At 45.6% G+C, this 23,940-nt stretch overlaps 1 protein-coding gene across 1 annotated transcript in view; it reads left to right on the forward strand.

Moving 5' to 3' along the window:
• Positions 1-23,940, forward strand: part of NOL10 (nucleolar protein 10) — a 742,763-nt gene that overhangs the window by 345,756 nt on the left and 373,067 nt on the right. Inside the window, exon 12 of the mRNA XM_086926337.1 lies at positions 3,933-3,999. Within this exon, the coding sequence (XP_086782463.1) occupies positions 3,933-3,999 (67 nt within the window). The remainder of the gene's footprint in view (positions 1-3,932; positions 4,000-23,940) is intronic.

Consider the following 23,940-nt stretch of genomic DNA (forward strand, 5'->3'; position numbering starts at 1 on the left):
CACTTTCTATAAGATTTTCGCATCGATGTTAGAACCACACCTGGCTGCCATGTTCAATGATTTTTTCGATAATGGCCTCTTCCCTCAGTCCCTCCGCGAAGCGATGATAATGTTACTACTCAAGCCGGACAAACCAGCTGACTGCCGCGATTCTTATCGCCCCCTCTCCCTCATTAATATTGACAGTAACATTTTTGCAAAATGAATGGCCTCCTGCATTCTTCTCCTCATGCCCCTTATTGCTCTCCCTGACCAGTCTGGTTTCATCCCTTGCCGGGACACCTCGCATAAACTCAGGACTATTTTTTCGATTTTTCAGCAAATCAACCCCAGTCTCCCCGCTGTGGCCGCTCTTCTTGACGCAACAAAGGCGTTCGATACGCTCGAATGGCCCTTTCTATTTTTTCTTCTACCACACCTTGGATTCAGCAATATGCTCATACAAAAGATATCTCTTCTCTATACTCGCCCTTCTGCTCGTCTTCCAATCAATGGTCAGGTATCGGACCCCATTTTGATTGAACGCGGTACTCAGCAGGGATGCCCTCTATCACCTATGCTCTTCGCCATTGCAATGGAGCCTCTCCAAGCCAGACTCCGGCACCATCATACTCAGAGGGGTATAGGTTTTTTGGCCCACTCCCCGATGCTATGAGCTAACGCCATGCCGATTGTTCGGCATCCTGCTTTTCCCCCTATTCAACCAACCGTCATGTCCAAACACGCCTCTAGCTTGGGCTTGTCGACATTGGCAGATCTTTATCCTATGTAGGGAGTTACATCCAACGTTCCCCCCGATGCCTGCTCTAGATTTCATATATACATCCCCAACTCCTCATAAAATAGTCACTAAATTATATGCCCTCACGTTCTCGTCCACCTCCATCTCCACGGATCGCGCTTGTGTGGCGTGGGTTGAGGACTTGGGCATGGATATCGCCCTGGCTGACTGGCTCTACTGCTGCAATCAGACGAAGAAACTGTCACCCAACTACCGGCTTTGTCTTATCCATTTCAAATATTTGCATAGACTATACCACACTCCTGCTCAGCTCCACAAACTAGGACTCATACCCAACAATAGTTGCATGCATTGCGCCACCCCTGCTGCAGATTTTGCTCATCTAGCGTGTTGTGCCCTAAGGTGTCAGAGTTCTGGCAGGCGGTATGCCCGCCATCTCCGAGATTACCTCTGCACTGGTACAGCCCGATCCACCGTTGTGTCTGCTAGGCTTTGTTAAATTTTGCCCGGATGCTTCTCGCCGCCTGATTGCAAAGCTGCTCGCTCTGGCTAGGCGTAGGGTGGCCAAGTGCTGGGGTCGCAAACTGGCACCCCAATTCGCTCACTGGCTTGAAGATACCTCGAGATGTCAGACCTTGCTATCTGAGTTCTGGGACCTACTTCCCGCAAGGTCTCGCCCAATTGACATATGGGGACCCTTAGAGACATATCTTCATTCCGACTTCATTTGAGCTGTGCTGCCTCCCCACCTGCACTCCGCGGACGGCTGCCCCTGGTACTGGTCAGTATCTGCCTCCCTCTCTTCCCCCTCTTTCCCCTTCTTATAGTGCTTGCCCCCATCTTTATAGCGGAGCCCTCAACTCCTTTAGCAAATGTGTTAATTATGGTGCCATAGCTGTGCCTCACGGACTTCGACTCTTGCATGATGGTAATGTCATTATATTTATGATATTCGGCTAATAATCCACTGTGCACGATGCTCTGAACTGATGCAAATGTATTTTGATTATACTGAATTTGTCAATAAAGGTTTTGAAAAAATCAACAAAAAAAACAAAAAGAAAGTATAATACAGCTCGACTCATAAGTCATCACACAAGAAATATCAGCAAATAGACATAGAGTGGATAGGCTTAGAGACAAAGAGACAAAAAGACATTTGCTAAATAATGTTATCAAAATTCAGAATATCATACTAACCCATCTCACAAGGTTCTAGAAAACTGAAAAGCTACCCTCTGGCCATGAGAGTAAGCTAGGCCCCTCAAGAAGAGTTAAGGAGCAAACAGCCTGATTCATTAAAAGTAAATGCGCTCGCAAAGGGCCAGATTCTGAGAATCCGGCCCTTTGCGAGTGCGATTTTTGCATTTGGGATTCATCATCCCAAATGCAAAAATCGGTAATAGCGAATTCGCAAATTTGCGAGGAATTACATTTAAGGAATCTCTATTTGAGATTCCTTAAATGCAATTCATCATCCATTTTCAAATTGCGAAATCGCAATTTCGGGCCGCTATTTACTGCGAGGTCAAACCTCGTGGTAAATAGCGAAAACTCAGAAAAATGCTTTTAAAAGCATTTTTCTGAGTTGCATGTTGCACACTCACATGTCCTTTGGACATGTGTGTGCGCAACACCTGTTTAAATTAGCATTTAAGGGGTGCTACAGGGTGTCCTCTGGACACCCCTGCCACCCTTTAAATCGCTATCTTAATTGCGATTAGCTAATTGCTAATCGCAAATAAGGAATACTCCCTATTCATTCCTATGGGCCTTTTGGCCCATAGGAATGAATCGGGAGTAATTCCTTATTTGCGATTAGCAATTTGCTAATCGCAAATAGGGAATCTGTAGGAATCGCAAAAAAAATTGCTATTCCTACATGAATACCGTTTTGTGAGTCTGGAATAGCGATTCCTTATGATTCGCTATTTCAGACTCGCAAAACCTCCCATTGATGAATCAGGCTGAAAGTCAGGGTCAGCTGTACCACAGCCATCCTATAGAATTAGGAAACATTAACACCTCTCTCTCCTCTCATAAAGTAAGAAAACGCGCTCCAAACCCCACCCACTTGCTACTATTAGTTATATTCTAAACTCACTAAAGGTCCAACCCTCATTGTGTCATCTCACATGGATTTATTCGTTTTCTATGGTCAAAACAGGGGGTGTACTGTCACACCACTCTTGAAGTGTCTAGCTTCTAAAATGTCCCTTTGTTCAAATTCACACAATGTGATTAAATTCCAGCATAGGAAACTCCAGTATCTGGCTTCCATGTTGTGCTCGTCTCTCCATCTCACTCATGTATCGTTTTTGGTACAAATGTCCTCATGCTCCGCTTAGCAAGGAAGCTTCATTTGTTTTCTTTATCTCCTGCCTCTATGCGCAACCTTGGCCATCATCAGGAACTTGAAATGAAAACATCACATTTTCTTTCTCCCTAATACATTTCTAATATGCCGTTTAATTTAAAATGACGCTCTGGCCTTTTCTGAAGGGCAATAAGTACACTTCTAGAGAAAACAAATACAAGTGTTATTCATCATTATATGAAGCTCCACTACTAAACACTCTTTTGAATGCTTTCATTTGCTTTCTTTTCTACGCACTGCTTATTATTTTCGAATTGTTAGTGAAAAATAAACCCTCGACTTTTACATGTGCATTTGCGGCGTACTTTAACACTCCCAGCACGCGCTTGCCTAGTTTTCCGTGTATCCCTTTTAGTTGTGCATGGTAAGATTTCCACAACAATTGGTGAATGAGTCACACGTTGAGGAGCTCAATCCGAGCCGGTTTTATTTTGCGAAAACCCTGCCTCATCACCACCGTTGTTTGAACTAAGTGGAACCCTTGCTGTAGGATCAGAGATGATTCAGTGGGACTGGTTGACACCAGACAGATTATGGTCACAAACAGGGTCCATTTCCGCAATATACTGATCCTAATCTAACTCCAGATGGCAGGAGTCTGTGTAGCAAGTGGTTCTATATCTGCAATGAGTCTGAATGCCCAGGTGCAACTGCTTCCAGTTCCTTTGCTATGTGTTGCCATCATTGTTATTGCCATCTTGCTTATTTTGTTAGGAAAGTGAAGAGTTGCAGTTTCCAGTGTTCTGGGCTGCAGCACCGTCTTTTGCTGGTTTTATTTATTGAGATTTCTGTATGACATTTTCTGCCTTTCAGGGAAAAGTTTTTACATCCATCGAGCCGGAACATGATGTTAACGACGTCTGTCTTTATCCGAATTCAGGTATGTGATGAAATACTTTGATCTAAATTTGTTTTCCGGTTACTTTTAGTCCTTACACTGTGCCAATAAAAGGGTGCATTTTGGGGCGCGTTTCTCTCAATGAAAATGTTAAACATAATATAAGTTAGTTTTTTCATTCAGATGACAGGAACCGAATAGTTCAAAATCGGTCAACATCAATGTCCACAATTAAAACACATTCTTCTATAATGTTCTTTGTGTTGAGTAATAATTGTGAACAGATCTGGTTTCGCTGTTCTCTTGCACTAAAGGTCTCATTTATGGTTTGCCAGAAGAGGGACAGCTGCTTAAAAGAGGCTGATGTCTTGCCCAACCACATGAGCCTTTGCCCTACATTATTTAGAAATGGGAGAACTGCCTGGTTTGTGAGAGCAGAGCCTCAGCTGGTTCCACTGTTTCAAGCCTTTAGCTTGCCTCTCATACATTACACGGCCAACAACATTGTAGCGGTGAAAGGCCCAGTCTGTGTAAGGCATGTCTTCTGACACAGTTTTTCCTTCCTGCTCTTCAGTAAGAGGCATGGCAAAACTGAGCATGAAAAGTAATTAATGGCTGCCGTATGAATAAAGAAAATTCCAAGCACACTGTACCCTAAGTTGTGTTTAAGAAAAAACACCCAGTTTTGAGGTTGTTGTTTCTGAAATACAAAACACATACTGAATGGCCTCTCAAGACATAGCAGCCTGCTCTGCATGCATTTTTCAAAAGGTGCTGTTCCTCTTTTTTACAGAAGCATTTTTGTTGAAATGTTCCCTTCTGCCTTGCTCGGGGTTTAACATACTACAGATAGTTCTCTAAGTGGCCCGCAAAGGCCCTTCCTCTACAGGCCAAAATTGCTGGCAAACTGCCTACAGAAGTCTAAATGATCCCCTTAATTAGTTGTTTTTTTTCTCATGTATTTTGCAGTAGTTGTTCATAGTTCCAGTTCAGTATACCAAATAAATTAATTTTGCCCAGATTTTTCTTTCTGCAAGCATGTAGAGGGATTAAAAAAGGCAAGTCTGCTGTGTTGTGACACAGTTTTTTGCTGACTTCTACCTATAGACATCCAACCTAATTCTGTGATTGTTAGCACATGCCTTTTGCATTTCAGAGGTCTGCCTGGATTAGATTAGCAAGCCCTAGCAGGGAAATTAGAAGAGGTTAGGTTTTCTGCCCACCAAATCTATTAGCTTTTTATCTATCTGTGCTTCTTTTAACAGGATAGAACATATATGGATTAGGCTTGAACAAAGCACCACCTGAAAGTTGAACCATTGGAGTGCCTGTGAGCTTGCTCTGCCTGTCCCTCTCCATCTCACTTAAGGGATTTGTATGGATGATCTTTTAGCACTAGATAATAAGAGAGAGCAAATCCTTAACAGCATTCACTCAGTTTTACAAAAATGCATCATAAGTAGGCTATTTGGATTGTGGAATGGTATCTGACAGTGAGATGAGCTCAGCATAGAGCTTTGGATCTTAATAGTCACATTGATGATCTCCAGAATGGACTCTAAAATATCACCTCTTTAGTAATTTGAGTGAGCCAGACCCAGGGCATCACAGCCAGTTCTGCACCAGGCGGATAGATTGTCTGGACACTACCAGGTAACCACAGTGGGAATCACTTTTAATTGAAACATTTCATTTTCAGTGAATATAAATGTAATGATGCAAATCAATAAACTTTACCTGTGTTCACGTCCTACCAACTCTACAAAACAAGTAAAGTAATCATTCTTTGAAGTTAAGTAAATGTCCATATTTATTTTAGGCAAGCTATAGTGGAGTCATCTGCTCTATTCTGCTCCTGAGTCCACAACATGTGAATCTATGTTGTTGCAAGTTCATTCTGTGGCAACAACAGTGGAAGCGCCATTGACCAATTAAAAGCTCATTGACATGGTACCAGTAGAGTAGGCCTGGTCAGCAGTGACGATTTCCATAATATCATTTATACGTGGACTGACATTTTGCTACTTTCCCTCATCTGCCAGCATACAATATGTCCCAAATAAATAAGGGATGTTTAACAATTTAAGAGATCTGCACTTTAAGATAGAATCTCTATCCTCTTAAGTTGCGTGCTTCCACGTACAACAGCACTCATAACAAGGATGGATACAAGCATACAAAACCAGATTAATTTATAAAATAGAACATCACTGCTAAAGAAATTGCCTCAAGTAGCTTTACATATGTATTATATGTGTTATATGTATATATATATATATATATATATGTATATGTATATATGTATCCGAAGCTCTCCACCTGCCACTGACGATGCCGTTAATGCGAAATAATGGAGCACGGACCACAAAGTAAGCGCTGTTGAATTATTTATTCTACAGAATTGCAACCATGACACCTTTATATATTTATATAAATTGAAGAATACAAAAAATAAAAAATAATTCCATATCAACAGATGAGCAGTTGCTACAACGCTGTTGTATGCCGTACACTAATTGGTAAATAAAGATCTCTGTGAAAAAGACGATGGGTGTTACCAGAGCATGCATTTTGGGTCCCGATAAATCCTGAGAAAACATTAAATTCGAACTTGTAGTCTTTTGTGACCTTGACTACTTAACATTGTCAAGAATGAAAATATGCCAGAAAAGTTACATCCTAAAGCAGCAGTAAACAAGCATTGGGTTAAGAGACTGATGTGACTGCTTTAGCTGCTGTTTACTGCAGGCTCCCTCAACCGCAGCCTACAGCATGTGCTGTTTTATAGAGGGACCTTAATAAACTAATTCATGTTGGGTCTGTTAAGAAGAACATGGAGGTTCAGGATCAGAAAACAGTATGTGCCCCCCTTTATACAATGAGCCAACGCCAACTAGGAACGACATTTTTTAAATTCTGTTTTTCTTACAAAAAAGTACACATACAACATAGTGTTTTGGGAAAGAAGCTAGCGTTGTGGAAACAAAACAATATGCATTTATACCAATAGTGCGTTAAATGTGGAAGTGCAGCCCTCTAAGCAAAGGAGGGCTTGGTCCACAGCACATAAGCATCCACCAGAAAAGCACCCAAAAAGAACATTAAACTGTACTGTTAATTACTGTAAAGTATCACTAGGTTTCCCTAAGAAATAAAAACGTGTATGCTCTGTTGATTTCTTTCGTGTTAGAGGAACAAATGTAATTACCAGCATTAAGAAGTTTAAAAGCAGGCAGGAGTAGAAACCGAAAGCCAATGGACAATGTGTATATTTATCTGTCCTTTCAGACCACTGGACATGAAGCAAATGGGCCAGCTATCGGGAGGTGGTGTACTGGAGGGAATGTGCAACCAGATAAGCACTGGAAGTGGTAAAGCATGGGTGGATGACACAACCTGTGGCCCAGAGCCAGGTTGCGTCTTGAGCCTTCATCAGCACATGGACAGCAGCTCTGCTCGAGACAGAGCAGCTTCAGGGAAACGTACATATCCATAGCAATCAAATTAGATGGTGCCAGATGAGGAGGGCGACCTATAAAATGTAAGTCATGGCTCGGACTGGTAGCTGTACAGTTTAATGATTAAAAATTCTGAAATGTGCCCAAAAAACTGTTGCAAAAAGTGAAAGCAGCTTCCAGTAAAAATGGAGGCGCTATTGTCAATAGTGCAGCAGGTGCAGTGGCACTGGGGCCCAGGGGTGTGAGGGCCCCACTTCACCTCAGTTAGTGACAGTTTAAAAAAAAACTATAAATGAAGGAGATGTAGGCCCAGAGTCTTTGCTTGCATTAGGGCCCCTGGCACCCTTGTCCACGCCTCGGGGTGGAAGTAACTTCAGAATACACCATGCTCATTACAGAAGCCAAGAATAACAAGCCGTTTGAAGTATTTACAGTGGCTAAATGTTCTTAGGAACACTGCCTCATTTTAGGTTATCAAAAAACTTAACAGGGGAGAAACACATGGTTGAGTATGAGTAAAAAAGACAGTGGTGAGAACGGAGAAGAGCAGAGAACTACACTGCTGAGAGCAAAACAGGTGTGAACGGAGTGAGAGTGGGGGTGGGCACAGAAGCACAGCCCGTGAGAAAGCGGGGGGAGAAGCATACAAGGAGACACAGCAGGAAAACAAAAACTCACATTCGATGCTTCATGATTAAGAAAAAGAGTTCCTAAAAAAGTGAGTCATGGAAGAATAGAAATTGAGAGGTAGTTGTTGGAAAACGAGGCAGCATCTGTGAGGCCTGCACAAATAACATGACACCTTTGTCCTTCACTGGGAACCAAACACCCTATGGCAGCGCCTGACTCTCAGAGGGTAGCGTTGCAGATCAGTCTGAGGCTTACTCAAGGGAGGTGGTGTGGGCTAGTAATCGCCACTTGCAGGTGCGCAAAAATAACACTCAATAATTAATTGTCCAGTCTGTACTTTGCTTTGTAAAAGTAAGAGTACAAATATTAAACACACCCACCACTCAATACTACACACCAATTTACAAATATACATAAGCTGATGCAATTACTTTGTGACATTGCATAACATCTCCACCCCTCCTGCAGGGGGGGTGGGGTCTAGTACCACCACTCCCATGTATGCACATCAACTTGCCCCCAATGCAGTGAATTGGTCTTAACCTGGAGCGAGGGCCCTGCGCACTGGCACCATCCCAGTGGCGACCCCCTCCATTACCCCAACACGCATTAAACAGGATACACCTGCCTTGGTGACACATGACCCTGACTGAGCATCTCTTACTGACCATACAGTATGCACCTCTACATCTTAAGGGCTAATAGTCTGGGGTCTTCACCTAAGCGCAGCAACAAGACTACATGTTTACGCACACTTTAGAATGACAGTACTCAACATTTGGATGTCATTAGAATGCATTGCAATTAAAACCCCCAAAGGCATCACAGATAAAATCACAGATTTAAGTATTTACAGTCAGACCCCCTAGCAGGAATGTCTAGCCACTGAAATCCACTTTGCTTATGACATCACCTTAAACCAGTACTTCAGATGGAACATCAGTCTCTTGAAAAGAAATAACCATTAATAAATGAATTTCAGTGCAATTACACCATTTCACCTCCAGGGTATGCCCTTCTCAAGACATCTCCAACTCAGCCCTTCACTCCATGATGCACCTCTTAACACGCCCCCAGCTGTAGAACAAAAGTTCCAGCCTAGGAGGTGATGCAATCTTGGCTGAGCCCTTGAGGGGTTATTCTTTTTAAATCCTCATGTGACTTAGGGGGACTTGTCTCTCCAGCAGCTCCCCCCAGCACCTTACCACCATTGAGGGTGACCCCCCTCCTCTGGGGGGCCACCACGCGCCCAAAACGAGATTCCCCATGCCTTGCAAGGCATTATGGGGCGCTTCGGGCTCCTCTCCGTGAATATGTTATGAGCGGCTCTCCCGCTGTGCCGGGGAGTGCCGCGCTGATGCAGCCTTCTGCCGCGTTCCAGCGTCGTTGGGGGGCCTGGTCCCACCCGGACCCCCAGGTACTGTCCTGCGGCCCCGGGAGCCCACCCCCGGCCGCTCGTGCTGATTTTTCTAGTGCCTGGTCCCCCCGGGCCCCGAGCGCCACGCCTCTCTTGGAGGTTCTTCCGGGGAGAGGGGGGGTCCGGGCCCACCCGGGACCCCCGCATGCCTTTTCGCTGGAGGGCAGCCCGGGGAGCCCACCCCTGGCTGCCCCTGCCTGCTCCCCGCGCGGCCAGCACTTTTCTGTACTGCCGCGGGAGCCGGTAGAGCACTTCTCGTCAGCCCCTTCCGGCGGGCAGATGTGGACGCAAGCAGTCCCTTCCGGACCTCGGGGGCGTGTGGCGTTCTCCCCCCAGCCTCCCCCTCATCGTCGGGGCCCGGGGATGGGGTCCCGGGCCCCTGGATATCTACGGGGGCGCGACGGCACCCCCCCTCCTCCACCTTCAGCGGGGGCAAGGGTGGGCTCCTGGCCCTCGGTTGGGCATTTCTGCGGGGACTGCGACGGCGCTCCCTGGCTTGACTTCGGGTCCCTCCTCCGACGCCTCTTTAGGGGGAGCACGACGGCGCTCCCCGGCGCAGGGTTCAGTGGCGGCCAGGGTGGGCTCCTGGCACCCCACGGGGGCGGCTTCGCGGGGTGTGTGACGGCGCACCCCGGCTTTACTTCTTTGGGGGGCAGCCCCCGGGACCTGACCTACCCCGGGGGCATCTCTGTGACCGTCGGCGGAGCCCCACGTGCTTCTTCGTCGGTCTTCTTAGGGTCAAAGGTTGCCTACCTTCCAGGGGCCATATCTCAGCCCCTGGGGGTTCGATCTGCCTTTTTCGCGTCTTCTTGCTCCTGGTGGCGTCCCCAGCCACTGGGAGCACTCTAATTTGCCCTCCGGGTCTCCAAGAGGGTGCATTCTGCAGGGAGCGGTTTTCACTTGCTCCCTGCGCCTCTCTTCTCCCTGCGCACAGGCCTCCACTTCTGCACCCTGATCCTGGGCTCTTCTGGCACTGTTAGGGGTCTGGGGGCAGTCAGGGATGTCCTGCTTTCAACTGCCCATTGCACCAGGCTCCAGCAACTTTCGCCTCAGCAGACCACACCCCAGCGAGAGCTTCTCTTCCTGTGCAAGTACTTTTTAAAAGTTGAGTAGGGGGCTGGCAGGAAGTCTCTGTGTGTCCTATCACACAGCGACACATCACTTCCCTGCCCCCTCCCTCCTTCTTGTCCAGCATCTGGGTTGTTCAAAATAGAGTCATCCTGTGTCTCTGGCCACATGGCATCTGACACCCAACTCCTCCCCACCTCACTGCCTTCTCTCCTGGGTGCAAACTGGTGCCTGGCACCCATCGACAGCAGTTGATGGATTGGCTTTTAGCTCCACCGATCTTTTCTCCTTGGAGGGAAGATCTTCGCTCTGGGAAGAAAGGTCGTTAATTTAACCTACCATGGCCAGACCCCAGCCAGGGACTCAGAGAAATATGACATTTCCGGACGACCCAAAAGCAGTACAAATATGACTTAGGACTTGGTAGGGTACTAATTTTCACATCTGCTACACTGGATATTAGTGCGTGTCTGGAATCTGTAGGCTTTATGGAAGTCATTTTAGCCATGGGCCCCACATCCCCATAGGGAAATAATGAAGTGAAAACACAGTAAGACACACTGACTTTCCCTGGCATGTTCCTTTCCAGTGTATAAAGCCTATTCCATGTCACCACCCAATTCTGCATAAGTCCTACCACATCATTCACTCTGTAGCTGCTCCTGGACTGCGCACACTAGAAATCTCCCCTGCGCAGCCCCTACATGTGTGCACATGCATGTACACCTGTGTCTGCATGTAACTAGCACGGTGCCCCATACTCCAGCTGCTGCGCAGCGGCCTAGTCAAGCCAGGGGTACACCAGTAAAATCCCCATGCAGTCTCCTTCATTATGCGTTCACTGTGGGCGAGTCCCAGATTGAGGCTCTCCCGCAGTAAAAGCTCAACAATTAGGTGCTCAAAAAACGAAAAATCTAGGCAGCCCATAGTGTCAGAACCACCTTCTAACAGTAGTAAACAGGCTATGCTTCATAGGAGGGACTAACACAAATAGCCTAAAACAAATATAGCAAATGTGAGTGACAAAAAGTAAAGCCACTGGTAAGCGATGGATGGAAGGCATTTCTAGGTAGGCTTTCAGCATGTTCCTGATTACCATCATGTTGGTATTGTCTGATCCCTGCGTAAACCCCTGTTTGTGTAGGGATCTCAACTATGGATTGGATAGTATTTAACACACCCAGTAATTATTGGGTGCATTAAATACCTTACTGTTAGTAATGAACGTCTCTAGCTGGCAGTAGCTTGCATCCTGTCTAAATAGGGACACATATTCGAGTCATGGTAAGGGACTTACACACACAAGACAACCCCTGCTCACCCCCTTGGTAGCTTGGCATGAGCAGTCAGGATTATCTCAGTGGCAATTAAGGGTGGGCGTAAAATCCGTTTCGCGGGCGAATTTGCGGATTTTCCGCGATTTCGCGATCCGCGAATCTCGCGAAATCGCGGTAAAATCCGCGAATCAGCGGGGACGAATTTTCAGACAAGCAAGGGTTACAGCAGCAGGTGCAAAAGTTGAACCTAATTTCTTTCTAACCTTTTACAAAAGGGTTACAAACAAATTAAATTCAACTTGGACACCTGCTGCTAATTGCTTCCTGGCGCCTCGTTGCCTACTTGCAACTATTCTCTGACCCTGCTCTGACTCTTGAAGCAGGGTCAGAGAATAGTTACAATTAGGCAACGAGGCACCTGTCCAAGGAATTAAACCTCATCAGGAAGCACTTACAGATATAAAAAACAGGAAGAAGGGAGAGGATGGAAAATACACCCGTTTTGAGTTGTCAGGAGGGGTTAAACTAAAAGAGACCTTTACAGCACAATTTTCATATGCATTTTGCTAAAAATAAAAAGCTGTATGTTCTGTAGGGGCAACTAAGGAATCTGGCCCTTCAGAGATGCGGCCTCTCTTTCTTTCTCTCGTTCTCTCTCTCCCTCTCTCTTTCCCTCTCTTTCTCTCTCTTTCTATCTATCTATCTATCTATCTATCTATCTATCTATCTATCTATCTATCTATCTCTCTCTCCCTCTCCCATAAACGACTGCATGGGTAACTTCGCTATGCAAGCGGCTCGCGAAGACGCAAAAATCCCCGCGAACACGCAAAAAAACCCTGCGAACACGCAAAAAACCCCGCGAACACGCAAAACACCAAAAATCCGCAAATTCGCACAAATTCGCGAATTTTGCGGATCGCGAATTCGCAAATCCGCAAATTCGCGGATCGTGAATTTGCAAAATTCGCCCATGCTTAGTGGCAATGTGTAAGCATGTGTACATACACACACAGTAATGCAGTGAAAACACTACAAAGGACACAACACTTGTTTAGAAAAATAACCAATATTAATCTGAGTAAAAGAAGACCAAAACTACTAAAATCCAACATACACAAGTAAAGATATAACTTTTAAAATGTTCAAAATTGTTCTGTTCATAGGAAACTATGGATGCGTCACTTTTATCACAAAATACCCAGGAGGCGTCTAAATCAAAGATGAAAGCAGGTGCAGGGGAGAGGCGCCAGAAAGCAAAGCAATGCATCGATTCCTTAGTCCCAGGGGAGTTGATGCTTTAATTCCTTGCTAACAGGGGAGGTGATGCTTTGATTCCTTACTGCAGTGCAGGGGAGTTGATGCGTTGATTTCTGTACACGTGGCCTCAGTTCCTTACTGCTTTGGCTTCATCGACAAAAAACGTAGCGCACAGGTGCGATGCATCAAACTACATTAACGGACGCTGACACCCTGTACAGCACGCCGCACCGACCGGCTTAAGGCCATCATGCCGTTTAGAGCACACGCCTGTGGCTCTACCCCTGGGTCACCTATCAATCGCCCCCTCTGCCTTATACCCTGAGGCATCCACACTTAGAACTCAGTACCGGCATCCATGCCACCAGCAATAAGGAACTACTAGCCATTGTCCCACTGACTGTAGATAAACTGTTGCAGTATTCTGCTGGTTGCCACCCCTGCGCTGGCCTATCCCTGTACTCCTCCTCCACAGATTATTACCTCTGATAAAATACTCCCAACAAGCACTTATTAACAGGGATGCTTATCTAATGTCCTTAAGATGATCCTTGCATTGTTCTCTTGGATCGAAACGCCGTGGACACCGCAAACTTCTCATACATACACTGTGATGTTATTATTTTCTATGTAGAGTCGTTCCTTGCGATTTGTTTGTCTAATTGATGATTTGTCTTGGAAACAAACTTTGAGCATTTCCTGAGCCTTTCCTAAATGTTTCCCAAACTGTATGTTCTATGTCGCTGTAGTAGGACGCAGACTTGTGTCCCACTTCCAGTATTCTTGTCTGCACATTCCCTAAAGAATTGTCGATTAATTAAACATTGAACCTCAGTCCAGCTGGACAAGTTTAACTAACACAGTTAACTAACACAGCACTTGCTGTATTCATTGCTCTCTGTTCATTCCTATTCTCCCCTAGGGACCACTGTTGTGTTAAATAATTGATTCCCAAGGTCCCTAACTGACTTTATTTGGGTTACCCTTGTTGTTAAAAAGGCATCAAAACTCCAGACACGTTGGGTCAATGCGGTTTCAACAGACAGTGCTTTGTTTTCCATCCCTGAAGCAGGAGATGCGTCGATTTCTTCAGCCGCACAGCAGGGCCTGTTTTGGAGTCAGAGCGGGTCCCTCAGGCATCGGAGACATGGTGCTCAGTACTCAGGCTATGGCGGTCTTTCAGCCACACAGCAGGCACTGCATCAATTCTTCAGCTGCAGTGCGGCGATGCGTTGCTTTTTCAGCTGCACGACCTCAGGAAAAACAGGTGCTGAAGGTCGATACGTGGATTTTTGGCATCTTTGCAGCAACTGCGATCTCCAAGGACTCCATACTGGAATTGGCACCATGTGGCAGGTCAGAACTCCCAGCAGAGGAGATCTGGTGTTGCAGATGGCCCCGAAACTTCTTAACCGGAGGCATGCACACACAATCCCTTGGAGAACCTTGGCAAGCAGGATGTAGAAAGCAAAATCCTGTCCTTTTACTGCCAAAGACAGAAGCAGCAAGCAGCAGGCCAACACAGCAATGCATATAGAAAAGTGGCAGTCCTTCCTGATAGCTTCTCCTGCTCTTCTTCTTGGCAGAATGCCCTCTCAGTCCAAAAATGTTCTGAAGGTTTGGTGTCACAGCTCCAGTACTCATACCAGATTCTGCCTTTGATGTAGGCAAGCTTTAAAGGAAAGTATTTGTAGTGCACAAGCCCCTGCCTTTCCCTGACCTGGCTCTAGACACACGACAGGTCGGTGGGGCCAGCTTTGTGTGAGGACAAGCACAGCCCTATTCAGGTGACAGTGACAACTCCTCCCACCACTCTAGCTCAGGAAGACCCATCCGCCTGGGGATGGGCCATCAGGATATGCAGGGCACACCTCGGCTCCCTTTGTGTGACTGTCTAGACTGAATGCACAAACAGCCCAACTGTCACCCTCCCTCAAATGTGGATTCCACCGGCAGGCAGGAGCACAGAAAGATAAAGCAAGAAAATACCCACTTACTAAAAGTGGCATTTTCAAACAGGCATTTTAAAATCCAACTCCACTGAAAGTTGTTTAATTTATGAATTGAGAGACTCCAAATCTCTATCTCTTCCCGGTTGGAAGTTTCACTTGTAAGAGGTTACATGGCAACTCCAATGATAACCTATGGGAGAGATAGTCCTTGCAATAGTGAAAACGAAATTAGCAGTATTTCACGATCAGGACATGTGAAACACAAAGTACATGTCTTTCCTTTTAGATGCCCTACACCCTCACCATGGGGCTACATTAAGGGTGGGTGCCTTACATGTAGTAAAAGGGAAGGTTGGGGCCTGGCAAGTGGGTGCAATTGCCCAGTTGACATGGCAGTTTAAAACTGCTTTCACAGATACTGAAGGGGCTGACCTGAGACCTGTTAGCAAGGCTACTCATGTGGGTGGCACCATCAGTGCTGATGGCCCACTAGTAGCATTTGAAATATAGGTCCTGGGCACACTTAATGCACTTTACTAAGGTCTTATCAGTAAATCAGATATGCCAGTCATGGATAACCAATCACAATTTACACAGGGAGCACTTGCACTTTAGCACTGATCAGCAGTGGTTAAGTGCCCAGATCTCTAAAACCAGCAAAAACTAAAGGCAGCACACAGTCAAGAAACAGGAGACCAGAAGCAAAAAAGACAGGTGAAAAATACGTCAAAGATGCCAGGTCTAATAATTACCCTTCATTAAATTTCAGCATGTCAAACCTGCCAAAATATAACAGGGGAAAAGTGTACAGTGTTTATCATACAATATGGATTTTGATGCATTTAAACATCAAAGCAGCATGTTATTCCTCCCAAAACTCATAATATGCACTAATTATAGCACCCACTAAATAACGTGCACTGAGGTTTTATTTATGAAGTTCAATAAACATTGGGATAATGTGAAAGCTTACCTTTTGACACAGTCTCCTACCCTATCCTGATTTAATGCCTACATGACTTTGGAATCCAAGGACACGCACTTTGGTTGGACCTGCGCCTTCCTACTGGAAGGACCCAGACAGTCAAGGACTTCCCTAGGCTCTTCCTGGACGATGCTGTCTTTAAAAAGGAGTGGTCCCTGGTAGCATGGAAATGCACCAGGGACTTCCTTAACCTCACTATTAATTCAGCAAAGAGGATAGCTGATGCCCTCCTTATTAGAATACAGGTCACTGAAGGGGCTATAAGGACGACCATCCACGCTACTTTATATAAAACCAAGTTGACAGAACTCAACCATGAGATTGCTGAACACAAGGAATTCTTGATGAAGCAGAAGGTCAGCAAGCTTCAGAAAGATATAAGCAGATTTAACAAAGAAAAAATATACCCATATCTGGAGGCAGACTACACGAATAGCAAAACCAGCTACACTTCTGATGAAAATAGTGATTCTGACAGAGGAGACTCAGCTAGCAGTTATTCCAGTGGTGGGAGTTGGAGAGGTTCGAATCAGAGAAGAAAGAACCAACCACAAAACACTAACTACCCGAAACAGAACTTTCAAGGACCACAGCCTCCTTCTTGGCCTTTTCCGATGTATTCCCATGGCCAACCTCATTTCTTCCCTGCCAACAATCAACCTTTTTTAGGCAGAGGCTGGGGCAGAGGAAGAGAGCGCAAAAGAGGAGGACAAAAACAAGTCCAGTGGCAGGACCAACAACACAATATGATAGAAACCAGGAGCAAAACACAGAGCAGGAGAGCCTAGTGGTAAATTTATCACATAGACAACTGACACCTACGGAACAAGCAGTACTTGAGAAAGGCCTCGTCTTTGTCCCCACTCCCAAAGAGGATAGATTTAGGGAACAATGTGAGATCCAGAATCTGTTTAGAAAAGTATGCCTCAAAGCCTACTTTGAGGGTACAGAGGAACCAGCCAGACTAGATTCCGGCCTATTCAATCCCTCAACCTTCACACCTACCACAGGCATGATACCGGTGGAGGTCTTGACTTTTAAAAAAGCTGTACTAAAAGAACTGAAAAATCAGGACATCGGTGCTCCTTTCCATATTCTTTCCAATCTGGAACATGCAGCGATTAGATCGTTGACAGAGGACAAACGTATCACAATAAAACAAGCAGATAAAAGAGGAGCAACGGTCATACAGTCCACCATGGGCTACAACACCGAGTGCCAACGTCAATTACAGAATAGAAAATTCTATAACCCCATAGCAATAAACCCCACGACCCGATTAACAACTGAGATAGCTACTATGGTCTACGAGGCTGAGAGTAACTGGTGGGTCAGTGAAAAAGAAGATGACTTTTTTATTACCAAACATCCCACAACGCCCTATTTCTATACTCTGCCAAAAATGCATTGGGGGCCCACTCCTGTCCCGGGCAGGCCGATAGTTTCAGGTATTGGCTCGCTCCTAGAGCCTCTCTCGAAATTCTGCGACCACTACCTACAACCCCTGGTCAAGCAGACTCCATCATACATCAGGGACGCAGCAGATATCCTCTGTGTTTTAGGGGAAATGGAAAACACAAGTGATATTGACCTCCTGGTCAGCTTTGATGTGGAGCAACTATACATCAATATCCCACAGAGAGAGACGCTAGCAGTTATAGAATCTGCACTAACTGAAATTGAATGGACTGCATCAACTCACATTTCCTTCATTATGCAATGTGCCACCCTGGCCCTAACAGAAAACTTTTTTGAGTTTGACAACCAACTCTTCCACCAGTCTCCTGGTACTTTGATGGGGAGTACCTTTGATCCTAGTGTGGCATGACTGCACATGTCGGCATTTGAACAAGAGATCATCCGACATGCGAGCAACCCCTTCGGAGCTAACCTGAGACTATGAAAGAGATACATAGATGACATACTCATTTTTTGGAAGGAGATATACAGACATGCGCTGAATTTTGTGAGTTGATCAACACGAAGACCCAGTATTTGAAATTCACCCACACTATATCACCCACTGAAATTGCCTTCTTAGACCTTACTATCAGACTACAAGAGGGTAAACTAACGACATTGTTGTAAAAAAAAACTACTGACAGGAACAGCTTGCTATTGTACAGCAGTTATCATCCAGTCACTCTGAAAAGCAATCTTCCCTTCAGCCAATTTCTAAGAATTAGAAAAAATTGTAGTTCAACAGAGGACTACAAAATTTAAGCAGAGATACTGGCTGATAACTTGCTGAAGAGACAATACCCCAAAAAACAGGTTCATTCCTGCATGAAACGAGCTAGAAATAACCGTGAAAGCTTTCTAGAGGTACATGAGAAAGAACCCTCTAATATTTTGACATGTGTAACTACATATACACCTAGATCCAACTTGATAAAGAAGGCAGTGAACAAGCATTGGGAGATTTTGAACACAGGCATATTGGAAATACCCAAACCAAGGTTTGCATTCAAGCGTACCAACAATTTGAAAGATATGTTGGTGCATACGAGACCCAAGAATAAAAATATACCCAACCAGAGGCAACTGTGGGATCTCCCACCCGTGACAGGACACTACCCTTGCGGTTCATTTCCGTGTGCACAGACAAAACACACCAAACAAGTGCATGTCAGACACATTTACGTGAACACTAAACAAACACACCAATTGTAACACACCACGTTGTGTGTACATGCTGACGTGGCCGTGTGAGAAGAGGTATGTTGGTAGGACCATGAAGCCCGTTAAGGCCAGAATCACTGAACATAAGAGCAGTATTCGCTGTCAGAAAACTACAACCAAACTATACACCCATTTTTCTGAACTAAGACATCCCCCAGAGAGTCTGCGCTGGGTCATCCTTGAGTCCCACCAACAAATACCACATGCAGCACTGTTCAGGATTGAACAAAGGTGGGTGTTTCGCCTTGAATTAGCTACTGACGGCTTGAATGATGCCATCCCAGGGAGCACCATCAACTAGTAGTTGAATCCAAGGTGTACAACAACTGAGCGCAATACAAACCATTTAAATATTAGCACTAACTGAATGGGAATCCCTCTTCGGTTAATCCAGCTCTGACACACAACATCTACATAAGGCCAATTACTGCATCGTCAGAACAATACATTTAAACACTAACTGAGGAGTACATAATTACGCTCCAAGATGGCGGCCACATGAACTACTCCAGTGATATCTCCCCCAAACACCGGAGGTCGCCAGCACCAAAGGATATTAGCCATTCTCATAAGGTGGACACACACCTTTACGAATAAACCCTCATAATATACTCACTGGTATAGCAATCAGACATATCCCCCTACATTGACTTTGGCACTACAGAGGTCCGAACTTTGAAAGATGACATTTTTTTTTCGGGCATATCTTTTTAATACAAGCAGCGTTTTACCGCAAGCTTTACCCATAAACTTGTTTTGACATCACTGTTTTACCATCAGCCATTTATGAGCCCTTAACTGGTGTAAATACCAGTGAAGGATACAGAATTGGCAAGTTAAGACCATATTCAAAGATGGCCACCATGATTCCGCCCTAGATAATGTAATTTTTACACCACCACGCCATTTGACTCCAGGTGTGGCTGATTTGCCACGCTCGGCGGCTCCAGACGAAGGTATTTAAAACAGGAACCGGCAACCAATTGTTACCTTCCTTGATGCATCAGAGTAGGTAGGTGAGCCACAAAGCTCTGAGCGGGAGCTGGTGAGTACACACTACTGTGTGAAGGCCAAGCCCTGAGCGCTGGCATATAACAGAGGTAAGGGGTGCTGGGGATCGATGTTAGTACCTTCAGGTTATTAAAGGGCATTCTGACACTTTTGTTCTTTGGGAACCTGCCCTAAGGTACGGCTGGGTCGCAGGAGGCGCTTTTACTGTGCCTCACTATTACCAAAGTTCCGGGCATACAGGCGGCGGCTCTGCCAGCTACACAGGCCAGATTTGAGCACCCTTAAACTGCAGAATAATCGTGTCAACTGTGTGTTTTCACTACTATGGGCCATTTTCAGCCTGAACCATGCCTCCTGCTCAGTCGATTATAGTGCACCAGAACCCGGATGCTAGTGTCTACCCGTGGTGCTTGCAGCATACTTCCAGCTTACTTTCTTTGTGTTTTTTTAATAACAGAGACACTACGTTGAGTCTCCATTTACTCCGATGCGATCTGATGAGGCTGCACATGAAAACATATGAGGTGAGCTGATGTGCACTCACCATAATAGTCTGAACCATGATCTTTCTAAATATGGTTACACAGGGTTTTTATGTATAAATGAAGGCATGCACAGAGCTTGATGGGCTGCATTAAAGCACTGTGTGTTTTTACAGTTTGGATAGATTTTAAGATTGTGTACGGAGAGACACACCAACTACATTTAATACGACCATTTACCGTTAGCTTGACTTGGATTTTTGATCCTTTTCTTTGTACTCTAGGTTTGCTGCTTTGCTCCGGGGCAATCACCCATGGAGAGAATAAGTGGTATGCAGCATTGCACCACACCACTCACTGTAGATAGTTTTTTAGTCACCTGGTCCTGAGGAATCGCCAACTGATCTATTAGAGACATTTTGAGGCGAGAAACATGTTGACCATCTGGGGGGTAGAGCATATTTGTTGTCATATTAAAACAAACTAGTCGCCCCACTCTTTCCTTTTTATTCAGGGTGAGACCTCCTCAGAATAAAAATAATCATAGAGGATTCCCTTACCTACTTTAATTCACTCACCACTTATACATCTTTCTAGGCCCCTCACACCCACGGCACCTATACGGCAAGGAACAAAAGATCTCCGTGAAAGAGCCCCTTTATGGGTGCCTGTCGAGCATTGCAGTGCCGGCTCGACGAGGAGCAGCCCCATTTGATGAAGTATGACACCAAGCTTGCTTGGTGTGTGAGGGTCCTAGTTCCGAAAGGAGGTGTTCCCCATCTCCTCACTACCTCGAGTACACGCCAGGTGGCCAACTTGCCACCTAGGAACTTCGTACCTTCCTTGTATTCTAGCTTTACCCAGGGCAAGTACGTTGGACCTTTATCAAGCCCTAACTGTCCCCTTCTTTGTTGATTAGGACCCAGAAAGTTCGCCTGGCACCATACTCCCCCTATACCTGCAACCTTATCTGCTGATGTTCCGCAATGACCCATCCTTAGTGGGACCCCCTTCAATACAGACATTATCCTTCTGACTACGATCATCGGTTCTGAGGACATCAATGTCCTCTCCTACAACACAACTCATTCTGCCCCTCATGGACAAGACACACAGATCAAGTTCAATGCCTGCATGACTGATATTGCTGACTGGATGAAGACCAACTGTCTGAAGCTGAATACCAGCAAGACCGAAATCATGATCTTTGGGACAAGCACTTCACCATTCGACTCCACCTGGTGGCCAACAGAGCTAGGGTCAACAACGCCAGAAACCTTGGAATTGTCATCAACAGAAAATGTGACATAACCGCCCAAGTTAACAAGTCTCTACCTCATGCTTCCATACCCTGAAGATGTTAAGAAAGATTTTCAAATGGCTCTCAATGAGCATTCGAGAATTCGTCACACATGACCTTGTCAAAAGGAGGCTGGACAATGCTGGATCAACAAAAAAAACGTACCGGAAGGCCGCAGACTATTCAGAACTTAATGGCCAGATTCACTCTCAACCTCACAGTCCTCATTCAACTCACATCACACTTGAAGGAACTTCACCAACTCTTCATACACAAACGAGCACAATTCAAGCTCCTCACCCTTATTTTCAAGGCACTACATAACACTGGACCAGCATTCCTCAACAATAGCATCTGCTATTACAAATCTTCCACTGATCTCACCAGGCCCAGATCCTACTTGCACACATCCAACGCATACAGAAAAAGAGATCAGACGGTCAAGCCTTCTTCTACATTGCTCCTAAAACATGGAACGATGTGCCACTACACATAAGAACCTCCTCCTCGCTTCTTGAGTTCCACAAGAAGCTGAAGACCTGACTTGTCGAGTAGTCCACTACGGCGTAGACTCACACATGCTCAGCGCTAGGATGCCCTTCCGGGTGATGGTGCAATTTACAAATCTGAAATATAGAATTTAAATAGCACCTTGATTCCAACTAACTGGGAATCGGGGCCTATGCCTTTGCAACCTTGTACGGTACGACTAAAATAAAATATTAAAAAAGCATTTTCCTCCTGAAAAAGAGGCAATAATGTTTGAATAATGTGAATATGAACACGAGTCAACCAAACCAGACCCAGAATAAAACCCAATGAATTCCCCGAGTACTACGCTAGTGGGAAAGCCCCAGAATCCTGAGCCTGTGAAGGGAATAGATACCCTCACCCCAAACCCCCCTAAATCATGCCTCCTATCCTTTGTAAATGTATTTAGCGACTTTCCTATCTCCCCAGTACTCCCCTGTGTACTGTCTGATGTGCTCCCTGGCCCACCCCGACTTCGAGAAAACATTCTTCGACCCCACCTTACATCTTGTCTCCTTTGCCCCACCTGGCAGTAGCAACCTCTGTATTAATTTCGCATCCAAATAACAGGAACAGTATGACCTTTAACTGTGCGACCTACACAAGAACGTCCCTTTGATTAACGATGACTCACGAATCAAGGCTCCAGGCATAATTGGAAAATAGGTCAAATTCACGGGAGTCGACTTTATTCCACGAATTGCTAATTTATGTATGTATATCTTTGGTTACCTTCATGGTCGCCCCGCCCGCTTGATGTGACGAGCAATCGGCTGTCTGCCAGTCTTAGTACTGAACGATTTGCTTTTAGGCCACTGCCGGAACCTTTTACTGCTGCTGACTGTTGCCCGCTGCAGCATAGTCCGCAGTGGTTTCTTGGTTTCCTGTTGCTGTTACATGAATCACGCGAATACGGGTATATTAGAGTGACGCAACACCCGAGCTTTGCTCCACGCAGAGACCAGGCTTACGTCTACCCGACAACAGTGGGTTTGTATCAGATCAGACTCCGGGCTCTGCATGGGTGGGTGCCGGGACTTGTACTTCGGTGCAAACAGGCACGACAAAACACAAGTGCAACCAGATTCACTTGCATGAATTACTGTGTCGAAAAATGTGTTTTGCGTGGTTTATTTTTGTAACAAAGCCATATTCCGCGTGGCCTGGTTGGTAGTGCCTATGTTGGAACAAAGTGTTCCATTTTTTATTTCTTCTTTGTATTTGTGTGCAGTTTGGCCTCTACCTGTTCTGAATCTTCGTGTACCAAGGGCAGACCCGGTCTGTTCTCAAGCAGAGTTCCCAAAACAAACGCAGGGACGGTGCTTATGGACAAAAGATACCGAGCTGGCGCCAGGCTGCTACAAGAAAGCATGCCTCGAGATTGAGCAAGCACCAAGCAGCGTGTTATAAATAGACGCCTGGCCTTGAAGCACAGCCTGGCAGCAGGAACAGCTCGGTTCAGCACCGTACATGTCCTGTGGGTGCCAGGCGCTATGACTCGCCCGTACAGAAGCGTATGGACTAGTTGCGACCAATTGCAAATTGACTTAAATACAAGGTGGATTCTCGTGATCCGAGTGTGACCCCCTTGGTGCACTTTCCTTTTGTAAACACAAAGCACTCAGGAGCCAGAGCTCCGACTTATTGTTGACAACCAATGTTAAATGGCTTTGCTCTTGGTAACCTCGCATCCTTTCAGCTCTTGTTTATTTATCCCCGTATAACACCGTCTCTTATGCGCCAGGGAGAATCGCTGACCTTCGTAGCAGTGCCTCAAATGAACTGCATATGTATATATAGACAGGGCTTTAAGTGAGCCGGGCCCTGCCAGGGCTCAGCACCGGCAGTTCTAAAAAGCAGGTGCTGAGACGGGTCCCTACCGGGCTCTCCTTTCTTGCCCTCATCCTCGCAGTGAATAAAAAAAATCTTA

This window comes from Lissotriton vulgaris, chromosome 6, assembly GCF_964263255.1.
Source record: "Lissotriton vulgaris chromosome 6, aLisVul1.2, whole genome shotgun sequence".
Taxonomy (NCBI): Eukaryota; Metazoa; Chordata; class Amphibia; order Caudata; family Salamandridae; genus Lissotriton; species Lissotriton vulgaris.